At 42.3% G+C, this 13790-nt stretch overlaps 1 protein-coding gene across 1 annotated transcript in view; it reads left to right on the forward strand.

Moving 5' to 3' along the window:
* The window catches only part of LOC124709144 (aldehyde dehydrogenase, mitochondrial), a 94363-nt gene that overhangs the window by 58804 nt on the left and 21769 nt on the right, over window positions 1–13790 (forward strand). The window contains exon 6 of the mRNA XM_047240816.1: window positions 10326–10475. Coding sequence (XP_047096772.1) covers window positions 10326–10475 — 150 coding nt within the window. The remainder of the gene's footprint in view (window positions 1–10325; window positions 10476–13790) is intronic.

The following is a 13790-nucleotide window of genomic DNA, read 5'->3' on the forward strand; positions in this document are numbered from 1 at the left end:
CTTCATTCCAACAAAAACATTTTTTGGTAAGAGTGTATAAAATTGTTGAATGACTCATTGGGATTTTGAATCTGACCATGCAGACATGTCTTCAGTAATTCAGGATTTGCCAGGTCTCTGTAAATAGGTTTTATGATATCCATGACAGCGGCTGGGATGGAATGTTTATGGCTGTATGAACTGTTTGAGTACTGGGCATTGCGGTAATTGCACCATGAATTAGGTCCAGGAGGGCAAAGGTGGCGTACTGGTTTTTCATCAGTTGACAGTCTGTGGAAGAAGGTAGCCCATACTGCCTGCTTTATTTTCAACAAATCCTCAGTATTATTTCTAATCGCCATCCCATAATACAGATGTAGTTCATCAATTATCTTGTTTGTCAGCCTGCCTCTTATGGTTTCACCATCAGAAAGTTTCTTGTTTCTCAAACTTCATTTCAACTTCCTCAACCTAGTGCCCATCTTCTTCTGGACATGACCATCACATTCCAGTTTTGTGATAATCTTCTCACCATAAGGCTGAGTGGATACTACTGTTATATGCTTTTGAGTCTCCATCACCTAAGAACTTAGTGTATCACACTCTCCTTTCATTCACAGATCGACTAAAAATTTCAAAAGCTGCAGAGGCCTCCATACCACCACTTGTTCCTTCATAATTTTTGTCACAGATATGATCCTTCTTCATCCCCTGATTTACACTTATAACAATGTTTGGTTAAAATCTGGAAATCTATTACCTTTCCAGTACTCACAGTGGTCACTGTAGTAGCAGAATTCTTCTGCCAATGCCGTCTTTTATTTCAATAGTTTTGTTAGCAGCACACTCATTGACTCACATGCAACAGATTCCATAGCAGCTCCAATAAATCCTGCATCCTAGTCGATTTTACAAGGTGGGTGTGGCATATTCATCACGCCACACATTGTTTCTGCTTCAGTGTGTCCTTTGCCAATAGCTCTCAATCCATAAAACCACCTAACATTTACTTCAAAATAATTACCTTTACACTTACCAGACTTCCAAAATGAATGAGTATATTTGCAACTGGCACAATTAATAAGTTTCCTGGCTAGGCCATTTGATACCACACTGTCTTCATGTAAACTAACTGGCCCTCCACATATTTTACAACACACACATTCATCTAACACCCTTGTTAGGATGTGTAAATCTATGAGAATATAACCTAACCTACATTTACATCACTTTTTTTTTTTTTTCCGAGGAAACGTGTCACAACATTTTATTTTAATCTTTGAAGCACTAATGGGAGTTTCCCTAGGTACTTACAAGTTTGCCTGTCTTTCATTGTCTGTAACTTCACACGCCACATGTGGAACACAATGTTTATCTTCATTCAAAAATCTATTACCACGAAACCCACGTTCCTTAAAAACATTTAGTTTTGGCATCATACTTTACTTTTTGAGAGAGCTAGCAATCTATTTGTCACTTTTCCTGGGAATAACATTAGCACTTTAACGTACAACGCATGTTCATACTATGAAATGATAGGATACTGTTTTTGACAGTGCTACCAATACAAACACATAATTTAACATTTGACACAATAATCCACAGCATACTATTTAAAAAAAAAAATTGCAGATTTTATTGGATCTTGAAATAATGCACATACAAATTTCAACATTTTCAACTGTGTGTGTGTGTGTATGTATATATATATATATATATATATATATATATATATATATATATATATATATATATATATATATATATATATATAAAAAAAACAAAGATGATGTGACTTACCAAATGAAAGTGCTGGCAGGTCGACAGACACACAAACATACACACAAAATTCAAGCTTTAGCAACAAACTGTTGCCTCATCAGGAAAGAGGGAAGGAGAGGGAAAGACGAAAGGATGTGGGTTTTAAGGGAGAGGGTAAGGAGTCATTCCAATCCCGGGAGCGGAAAGACTTACCTTAGGGGGGGAAAAAAGGACGGGTATACACTCTCGCTCGCTCGCGCGCGCGCCCACACACACACACACACACACACACACACACACACACACAATCCATCCACACATATACAGACACAAGCAGACATATTTAAAGACAAAGAGTTTGGGCAGAGATGTCAGTCGAGGCGGAAGTGCAGAGGCAAAGATGTTGTTGAATGACAGGTGAGGTATGAGTGGCGGCAACTTGAAATTAGCGGAGATTGAGGCCTGGTGGGTAACGAGAAGAGAGGATATGTTGAAGAGCAAGTTCCCATCTCCGGAGTTCGGATAGGTTGCTGTTGGTGGGAAGTATCCAGATAACCCGAACGGTGTAACACTGTGCCAAGATGTGCTGGCCGTGCACCAAGGCATGTTTAGCCACAGGGTGATCCTCATTACCAACAAACACTGTCTGCCTGTGTCCATTCATGCGAATGGACAGTTTGTTGCTGGTCATTCCCACATAGAATGCATCACAGTGTAGGCAGGTTGGTTGGTAAATCACGTGGGTGCTTTCACACGTGGCTCTGCCTTTGATCGTGTACACCTTCCGGGTTACAGGACTGGAGTAGGTGGTGGTGGGAGGGTGCATGGGACAGGTTTTACACCGGGGGCAGTTACAAGGATAGGAGCCAGAGGGTAGGGAAGGAGGTTTGGGGATTTCATAGGGATGAACTAACAGGTTACGAAGGTTAGGTGGACGGCGGAAAGACACTCTTGGTGGAGTGGGGAGGATTTCATGAAGGATGGATCTCATTTCAGGGCAGGATTTGAGGAAGTCGTATCCCTGCTGGAGAGCCACATTCAGAGTCTGGTCCAGTCCCGGAAAGTATCCTGTCACAAGTGGGGCACTTTTGTGGTTCTTCTGTGGGAGGTTCTGGGTTTGAGGGGATGAGGAAGTGGCTCTGGTTATTTGCTTCTGTACCAGGTCGCGAGGGTAGTTACGGGATGCGAAAGCTGTTGTCAGGTTGTTGGTGTAATGGTTCAGGGATTCCGGACTGGAGCAGATTCGTTTGCCACGAAGACCTAGGCTGTAGGGAAGGGACCGTTTGATGTGGAACGGGTGGCAGCTGTCATAATGCAGGTACTGTTGCTTGTTGTTGGGTTTGATGTGGACGGGCGTGTGAAGCTGGCCATTGGACAGATGGAGGTCAATGTCAAGGAAAGTGGCATGGGATTTGGAGTAGGACCAGGTGAATCTGATGGAGCCAATGGAGTTGAGGTTGGAGAAGAAATTCTGGAGTTGTTCTTCACTGTGAGTCCAGATCATGAAGATGTCATCAATAAATCTGTACCAAACTTTGGGTTGGCAGGCCTGGGTAACCAAGAAGGCTTCCTCTAGGCGACCCATGAATAAGTTAGTGTACGAGGGGGCCATCCTGGTACCCATGGCTGTTCCCTTTAATTGCTGGTATGTCTGGCCTTCAAAAGTGAAGTAGTTGTGGGTCAGGATGAAGCTTGCTAAGGTAATGAGGAAAGAGGTTTTAGGTAGGGTGGCAGGTGATGGGCGTGAAAGGAAACGCTCCATTGCAGCGAGGCCCTGGACGTGCGGAATATTTGTGTATAAGGAAGTGGCATCGATGGTTACAAGGATGGTTTCCGGGGGTAACAGATTGGGTAAGGATTGCAGGCGTTCGAGAAAGTGGTTGGTGTCTTTGATGAAGGATGGGAGACTGCACGTAATGGGTTGAAGGTGTTGATCTACGTAGGCAGAGATACGTTCTGCGGGGGCTTGGTAACCAGCTACAATGGGGCGGCCGGGATGATTGGGTTTGTGAATTTTAGGTAGAAGGTAGAAGGTAGGGGTGCGGGGTGTCATTGGGGTCAGGAGGTTGATGGAGTCAGGCGAAAGGTTTTGCAGGGGGCCTAAAGTTCTGAGGATTCCTTGAAGCTCTGCCTGGACATCGGGAATGGGATTACTTTGGCAAACTTTGTTGGAACACGTGAGGCAGTACTGACCTTACGACTTATCTTAGAAGAAAGATTAAGAAAAGGCAAACCTACGTTCCTAGCATTTGTAGACTTAGAGAAAGCTGTTGACAATGTTAACTGGAATACTCTTTCAAATTCTAAAGGTGGCAGGGGTAAAATACAGGGAGCGAAAGGCTATTTACAACTTGTACAGAAACCAGATGGCAGTTATAAGAGTCGAGGGGCATGAAAGGGAAGCAGTGGTTGGGAAAGGAGTGAGACAGGGTTGTAGCCTTTCCCCGATGTTATTGAATCTGTATATTGAGCAAGCAGTATAGGAAACAAAAGAAAAATTCGGAGTAGGTATTAAAATTCATGGACAAGAAGTAAAAACTTTGAGGTTCACCGATGACATTATAATTCTGTCAGAGACAGCAAAGGACTTGGAAGAGCAGTTGAACGGAATGGACAGTGTCTTGAAAGGAGGATATAAGATGAACATCAACAAAAGCAAAACGAGGATAATGGAATGTAGTCAAATTAATTCGGGTGATGCTGAGGGAATTAGAATAGGAAATTAGACACTTAAACTAGTAAAGGAGTTTTGCTATTTGGGGAGCAAAATAACTGATGATGGTCGAAGTAGAGAGGATATAAAATGTAGACTGGCAATGGCAAGGAAAGCGTTTTTCAAGAAGAGAAATTTGTTAACATCGAATATAGATTTAAGTGTCAGGAAATCGTTTCTGAAAGTATTTGTATGGAGTGTAGCCATGTATGGAAGTGAAACAAGGACGATAACTAGTTTGGACAAGAAGAGAATAGAAGCTTTCGAAATGTGGTGCTACAGAAGAATGCTGAAGATAAGGTGGGTAGATCACGTAACTAATGAGGAGGTATTGAGTAGGATTGGGGAGAAGAGGAGTTTGTGGCACAACTTGACTAGAAGAAGGGATCGGTTGGTAGGACATGTTTTGAGGCATCGAGGGATCACAAATTTAGCATTGGAGGGCACCGTGGAGGGTAAAAATCATAGAGGGAGACCAAGAGATGAATACACTAAGCAGATTCAGAAGGATGTATGTTGCAGTAGGTACTGGGAGATGAAGAAGCTTGCACAGGATAGAGTAGCATGGAGACCTGCATCAAACCAGTCTCAGGACTGAAGACCACAACAACAACAACAACAACAAGAAGGATTAAGATGCAAGGCTGGAAGTCAGAAATTCCTGGAAGGTTTGGAGAGGGTGATTGTGAGGAAGAGGAGGTGGGTCCCGCTGTGACGGAGGACGGAACTGTTCCAGGCAGGGTTAAATTTGGATAGTGTCCTGGGGAGCTGGATCATTGGGAGTAGGATTAGCATCATTTTTCTTCGTGGCAAAGTGATATTTCGAGCAGAGAGTATGAGTACGACAGTAGGACAGTACTCTCTGCTGGAAATACTCCCAATGATCCAACTCCCCAGGACACTATCCAAATTTAACCCTGCCTGGAACAGTTCCGTCCTCCGTCGCAACGGGACCCACCTCCTCTTCCTCAAAATCACCCTCTCCGAACCTTCCAGGAATTTCTGACTTCCATCCTTGCATCTCAATCCTTCTTAAAAAACCTTCATCAAAGACACCAACCACTTTCTCGAACGCCTGGAATCCTCACCCAACCTGTTACCCCCGGAAACCATCCTTGTAACCATCGATGCCACTTCCTTATACACAAATATTCCGCACGTCCAGGGCCTCGCTGCAATGGAGTGTTTCCTTTCACGCCCATCACCTGCCACCCTACCTAAAACCTCTTTCCTCATTACCTTAGCCAGCTTCATCCTGACCCACAACTACTTCACTTTTGAAGGCCAGACATACCAACAATTAAAGGGAACAGCCATGGGTACCAGGATGGCCCCCTCGTACGCCAATCTATTCATGGGTCGCCTAGAGGAAGCCTTCTTGGTTACCCAGGCCTGCCAACCCAAAGTTTGGTACAGATTTATTGATGACATCTTCATGATCTGCACTCACAGTGAAGAACAACTCCAGAATTTCCTCTCCAACCTCAACTCCATTGGCTCCATCAGATTCACCTGGTCCTATTCCAAATCCCACGCCACTTTCCTTGACGTTGACCTCCATCTGTCCAATGGCCAGCTTCACACGTCCGTCCACATCAAACCCAACAACAAGCAACAGTACCTGCATTATGACAGCTGCCACCCATTCCACATCAAATGGTCCCTTCCCTACAGCCTAGGTCTTTGTGGCAAACGAATCTGCTCCAGTCCGGAATCCCTGAACCATTACACCAACAACCTGACAACAGCTTTCGCATCCCATAACTACCCTCGCGACCTGGTACAGAAGCAAATAACCAGAGCCACTTCCTCATCCCCTCAAACCCAGAACCTCCCACAGAAGAACCACAAAAGTGCCCCACTTGTGACAGGATACTTTCCGGGACTGGACCAGACTCTGAATGTGGCTCTCCAGCAGGGATATGACTTCCTCAAATCCTGCCCTGAAATGAGATCCATCCTTCATGAAATCCTCCCCACTCCACCAAGAGTGTCTTTCCGCCGTCCACCTAACCTTCGTAACCTGTTAGTTCATCCCTATGAAATCCCCATACCTCCTTCCCTACCCTCTGGCTCCTATCCTTGTAACTGCCCCCGGTGTAAAACCTGTCCCATGCACCCTCCCACCACCACCTACTCCAGTCCTGTAACCCGGAAGGTGTACACGATCAAAGGCAGAGCCACGTGTGAAAGCACCCACGTGATTTACCAACCGACCTGCCTACACTGTGATGCATTCTATGTGGGAATGACCAGCAACAAACTGTCCATTCGCATGAATGGACACAGGCAGACAGTGTTTGTTGGTAATGAGGATCACCCTGTGGCTAAACATGCCTTGGTGCATGGCCAGCACATCTTTGCACAGTGTTACACCGTCCGGGTTATCTGGATACTTCCCACCAACACCAACCTATCCGAACTCCGGAGATGGGAACTTGCTCTTCAATATATCCTCTCTTCCCGTTACCCACCAGGCCTCATTGTGAGTAAAAAGGAGGGATCCACTATGTAACTTTTAACAACTGTTTATTCACAAAACTGATTTTTTTTTCATTACTACAACAGACAGGTAAATTTTTATGTGTATTTTCATTTATTGCACTTAAACTATTCCTTATGTCAGCTTTTAACTGGAAGATCCATACTGTCCCCATTTATCACCTTGAACCTTAAAACATGCAACCCCCCAACCCAACCTAGACCTTGTGCTGCACTACAGGTCATTCTGAACAAAGATATAATCTATTGCAGTCTAGTCAATATTCATACATGGAAGAAAATTTTGGGGTATGGCACAGTTTAGATTAGATTATTACTTGATCCATAGATCATGAATATGACACTTCATAATGATGTGGGACGCATCAGATTAATAAAAGGTGTCTGTACAAGATACTGCATTACACAAAATATTACATGACACTTAATATATTTATTTATTTATTTATTTTTGTGGGGATTGGGGAAATTAGGCACTTACTATATCCAAAAATTCATCTTATGAGTAGGAGTTGCCATTAAGAAATTCTTTTAATTTCCTTTTAAATGCTATATGGCTATTTGTCAGACTTCTGATGGTATTAGGTAAGTGACGAAAGACTTTCGTGGTAGCATAATTTACCCCCTTCTGAGCTAAAGTTAGATTTAACCTTGAGTAGTGAAGATCATGCTTTCTCCTAGTGTTGTAGCCATGTACACTGCTATTACTTTTGAATTCGTTTGGATTGTTAATAACTATATATATATATATAGTGAGACTACAATGAGGATCTCTAGGTCTTTAAATAAGTGTCTGTAGGATGACCTTGGATGAGCTCTAGCAATTATTCTGGTTACATGCTTTTGTGCAATGAACACTCTTTCATTCAATGATGAATTACCCCAGAATATGATGCCATACGAAAGCAGAGAATGAAAATAGGTGTATTAAGCTAATTTACTGAGATGTATATTGCCAAAATTTGCAATGACCCTAATGGCATAAGTAGCTGAACTCAAAACGTTTCAGCAGATCTTCAGTGTGTTTTTTCCAGTTCAATCCCTCATCAGTGCATACACCTAGAAATTTTGAATATTCTACCTTAGCTACCGATTTCTGACCGAAGTTTATATTTATTAATGGTGTAATTCTGTTTACTGTGTGGAACTGTATGTACTGTGTTTTGTCAAAGTTTAATGAGAGCCCATTTTCAGATAACCATTTAATGATTTTCTGAAAAATCTCATTTACAATTTCACCAGTTAATTCTTGTCTGTTGGGTGTAATAGCTATACTTCATTGGCAAAAAGTACCAGCTTTGCATCTTCGTGAATATAGAACGGCAAGTCATTAATATATATTAAGAACAGCAGAGGACCCAAGGCCGAACCTTGTGGCACCCCGTTCTTTGATTGTTTCCCAGTTTGAGAAATCGCCAGTTTTTTGCATATTATGTGAACTGCTTATTTCAACTTTCTGCACTCTTCCAGTTAGGTATGATTTAAACCATTTGAGCGCTGTCCCATTCATACCACAGTACTTGAGCTTATCTAGAAGTATTCCATGATTTACGCAATCAAAAGCCTTTCAGAAATCACAAAAAATCCCAACAGGTGACTTCCGGTTACTCAGAGCATTTAATATTTCATTATTGAAAGTATATATAGCATTTTCCGTTGGAAAAACCTTTCTTGAAACCAAACTGACATTTTGTTAAAACTTTATTTTTACAAAGGTTTGAAGCTGCTCTACAATAAAATTATTTTTCAAGAATTTTGGATAAGGCAGTCAGAAGAGAGATTGGGCAGTAGTTGTTGACATCAGACGTATCCCCTTTTTTTATGCAGTGGTTTAACAATGGCATACTTCAGTCTATCTTGGAAAACACCCTGCTTCAGAGAGCTACTACACATGTGGCTAAGAATCCCACTTATCTCTTTAAACAAGAGGAGAATGGAATTTTCATTAATCACTCACAGTGCATGTCACATACATTTACCATCTCTTTCAAATTGCATAACAACTTCTGTGGCACACCGTTCAGTTATTCATTTTGCACTCTTATGTAATAAGTTGTGGCTGTTGTAAGCTGGGTGTTCAAAAGCTGTCTTGAATCTTCACGATTATCTCCCCTAGATATCAATGGGACATACAGCAGCCATTAATCAGAATGCAAACTGTGTCCAGAAAATCAAGACTATTACTAGTAATGTAATTCAGTGTACATCTGCCAACATTTCCAGTAATGAAAGCAGGTGAGTGGGCGAAGTTTTAAACTTGGCAACAAATGATCTCACGTATGTTCATTTACAAACTTAGAGACTAACCTTTCTTTCTCCAGTTCTGCTGTCAATGAAATTCTGGATTATTGCTATAGCAAATGACTAAAAACACCGTTCCGATTCCTGTGAACATATCAAATCAGTTAGAATTCATATTCGAAACACATACTGTGTTGTGTGGCAACTTATGATTCTCAGCATCACACTATTTATATTTTCAGACTTTTTCTATTAACACTTAATTAAAGCCAAAGGAAGAAATAGTGTACACTGTACTTACTACTGACTGTTTTGTTGAGATCAAATTTTCTCTGTGCATAAGCACAACTTTCGTATATCTGGTAACAACTGAGGTGTTGCAAATATCAACAACACAATCTGATGTAACTTTTCTGCCAGTTGAAGTACTGAAAATGCTAACCTTAGGTCTTGACAGGGAGTTACTTGCCTTAACAGATGAAAACAAGTAATTTGGTTGGTTATGTTGAGACATTTTCAACTGGCCAGAAACACCAATTAGCAGATATCAGATATACTCTACGTCGCAGTGCTTCTTAGATCTTACATGCAACTAATCTACACTGATAAATCACAGAAATAGCATAAGCCACAGAAATCATATAAGTCGCAGGAGTTGCATTGCTAGAGTGCAGAAGGGGGTACAAGTGTTAAATTTAACTGTGATTTTAAACTACAACATATCACAACTAAACATCAGTTATCGAAAAGTAGCATTCACAGAAATCACTGATATCGGAAAGTAGCAGTATAGCCCATCCCTTCTTCAACCCTCTCCTTCCCTGCGGTCTGCTCCTTTTCTCCCCCACCCCCCTTCCAACAAAACTCCCTGTCTTCTTTTATACTCACACTTCTGCCACTCATGACATTTAATGGTCAATTCTGCATAACATAGGGGCATCAAGATATGTGTACCTCTTGTTTAGAATTTGCTTTAAGTGTACCTAATGTGCATTTTTTGTGGAAAATAAATAAAAAATATAGAACGTTGTTGTTGAAATAGCCATCTCTAAGACATGACATTAATCTGAGCACAAAACCCTCTGAATTATGTATTACTTATATTCTCTTTTATGTGTGTTCCCTTTAGGTTGGAAAGTTAATAAAGCAAGCTGCTGGTCGTACAAACCTTAAGCGAGTAACACTTGAACTAGGTGGAAAGTCACCAAATATTATTTTTGGTGATGCAGATTTGGAATACGCTGTTGAGCAAGCACATTTTGGACTGTTTTTCAATATGGTGAGTGATTTGTGCATTGAAATGCCCTTATATGTTCATATGATATTTCATATTGTACCTTAGTCTTTCACTTTGTTTCATTTTCATCAGTTTGATGTAATCGTTTCTCTAGATTAAGAAAGACCAACTAAAACCTAAATGGTGTTGGCAGTTGAGTGTGAGGTGGAGAGGTGTTGATGTAAGATAACTCTGAAATGAAAAGTTGATCATTGAATGTGGTAGTTCTTATGTATGACTGAGATGGCATTACTGTAATATATATTCTTCAGTACATTGTACATTGCAAAACTGTGATCTGTAATAAGTATTGTGAAGTATTTATGAGTAATTGGGTGCTTAGGATGCAGCTTATTTTTTAGTTTCTTTTGTACGTAATGCAACAAAACACTTGCTACCCGCGTTGCTTCCTGCTCATAAGTGCCTTTAATGTTGTGTGCAGAAGAAAAATAAACTCCGTAAAATTTGCTTCAAAGTTCGTAGCTGTTAATTTAGGTGACAAGCAGTGTCCTTCAAACTGTCAACTGAAGTACATCAGTAAGTGCATTCAGAGAGTACCACACCCAGTGGATGCCACATAAAACTACATAATTAACACAGTAGGGAAAAACTAGTGGAAAATCCAGATTGAAATAATGACAGAATTGTAAAAGGGATGTCGAGTAATTGACAGACAGCTAAACTTACGAGCTTTTGGCCAAAAGGCCTTCTTCTAAGGTAGAAAACACATGTGCATGTACACATTTACACAAGCACAACTCAATCACACATGATCACTAACTGGCTGCTCAGTCTAGACTAGATGCAGCAGCTGTGCTGATGGGAAAGGCAGTTGATGGTTGGTAAGGGTATAGGGGTAAGAAGGAAGCTTGGGCAGCGAGCGGGAAGGATAGGGGTGTGGGGAGATGTAATGCTGCTCATGGGAGCATGCAGGAACATGGTGGGGCAGGGTAGTGCTGCAGTGTGCAGTTGGATGGTTGGGGGGGGGGGGGGGGGGAGGAGGAGAAGTATAGAAGGATTAAACTAATAAGTGCATTGGTGGAATAGCAGGCAGTGTTGCGCTAGAGTGGGAGCAGGGAAGGAGAGGTGGGTGAAGGACAGGTACAGGCAAAGTTTGAGGGAGAGTTCCTACCAATGCAGCTCAGAAAAGCTAGTGTTGATAGAAGGATCCAAATGATACAGACTGTGAAGCAGTCATTGAAGAGAAGCATGTTGTGTAGAGCAGCAGCCCGATACTCCAGCTTGACCACACTTTGTCAGTGACCATTTCTGTGGACAGACAACTTGTTAATTGTCATGACTGGACCTAGAAAGCAGCACAGAGGTTACAGCCGAGTTGCAGCTCACGTGACTGCTTTCACATGTAATCCTGCCTTCTATGGGGTAGATGATGCCTGTGAATGGACTGGAGTAAGTTGTGGTAGGAGGCTATATGGCACAGGTCTTGCATCTAGGTCTATTGCGCTGAGAATAATCTTGAGTCAAGAGGTTGGAAGCAGGGATGGAGTAGGGACGGACTGTTGCGTATGTTGGGTGGGTGGCAGAATACCATTGGGGAAGGGATGGGAAGGATATTGTGTTCGCTATTTATCATTTTGGAGCATAATGAGCAGTAGTCAAAACTGTGGTAGAGAATGTGATTAGATCACTCTAGTCATCGGTGATACTGAGTCACATTAGGAGTGCTCCATTGTAGCGGGACATTGGGAACATGGGAGGTAGTAGGGGACTACAGAGACAGGGCACAGATCAGTTTCTGTACAGTGTAAGAAGGATAATTCTGGCCTGTAAGGGGCCCGGTGTGATACTTGCTGTATTGGGAGGAGGTGTGTTCATCACAACAGATGGGACGGTCACAGGTGGATGGCTAGGCTGTATGGAAAGAGTGGCAGCTGGCAAAATTGAGGTATTTCCTGGTGGCTGGTGGGTTTGATATGGATGGAAGTACTGGTGTAGCCGTCCGTCAGATGGTCAACATTAAGGAAAGTGGTTTGTTGGGTGTAGGAGAATGAGGTGAAGTAAATGGGGGAGGAGATATTTAGGTTCTAGAGGAATGTGGATAGTTTCCTCACCCTCTCTCCAGATCATAAAGATGTCCTCAGTGACCCTAAGCCATGTAAGGTGTTTAGGAATCCTTCCTAACCACCCACAATCACGTAGATGGCCCTTGAATAGGTTGGCATAGGGCATTGTCATGTGGGTGCCCATTGCTGTACCCTGGGTTCGTTTGTAAGTGATATCTTCAAACGAAAAGTAATTGTGGATGAAGATATAGTTGGTCATAGTGAGGATGAGCAGGCTTCTTCAATCTCATACTGTTTCCACGTTGATTTTAGTTCATTTGCACCTTTCATTATCAGCCCTACTTCCTCAGGTTTCACCTTTTTTCCCATACGTCATTCAATTCATCCTTCTTGAGATTTTTGTCCATGCACATTTTTAGATATTTAAGTTTTCTTGCATATAGCTTTATGTAGTTTTCGTATTTTTCAGCATTTTGTATCCTTCGTCATGGATCCTTGCTTCTTGCTTATGTGCCAATACAGAAAAGTTCCTTATTTGTATCCAGAACCAAATCCCACAAGTTGTTCCTGCACTGCTGCCTAGCTCATGGAATCCCCCGATCCTCCTAAATGGCCTCGCCATCAAATTACTTATCTATACCTGCAACCCCTCCTTCCACTATGACCTCTGTCTGTTCAAATTCCACCACTCCATAGCCTTCTCTAACCTAGCCCTGCAAAACTGTGTAAATTGGGCCCAAGCCTCCTTGCAGTATCTCCTCATCTGTAAATACCTACTGCTTTGCAATCCTAAATTCCAGCATCCCATCTCTTGCATTGAAACTCTTGCCCTCCGGAAACTAAAGCAGCATGCGCCATGCCACCTTGAAAAGTTCTCCAACTGGTTAACCTCCAACTCCCGTCTTGGACTACCACTATCCACCAGCCCTGAAACAGTGTCCAAAACCTTCCCCACATTGCCTCATAACCAGCAAACCCTGCCTCACAGACATACTACATTCACCCCATCCTCAGAAACTCCTCCCATCACCCTCCAAAAGCCCGGTGTCAGTTTCCAACTTGTCCCACCCTCAACTTAAGTGATGCTGGACTTTTTTTAAGACCTCTACTCCTCCTCCTGGTCCCTACAGTGGAAACACTTTTTCACCACTAATCCTATCAATCAGACACAACCCAAAGCCAATGTTGAACCCTACCTGACTCAGTTCACTCTTCCATCAAACTGTGACTAACCACCTGTTAATACACTACTGGCCATTAAAATTGCTACACCAAGAAGAAATGCAGATGATAA

Source organism: Schistocerca piceifrons, chromosome 7, assembly GCF_021461385.2.
Source record: "Schistocerca piceifrons isolate TAMUIC-IGC-003096 chromosome 7, iqSchPice1.1, whole genome shotgun sequence".
In the NCBI taxonomy this organism is placed as follows: domain Eukaryota; kingdom Metazoa; phylum Arthropoda; class Insecta; order Orthoptera; family Acrididae; genus Schistocerca; species Schistocerca piceifrons.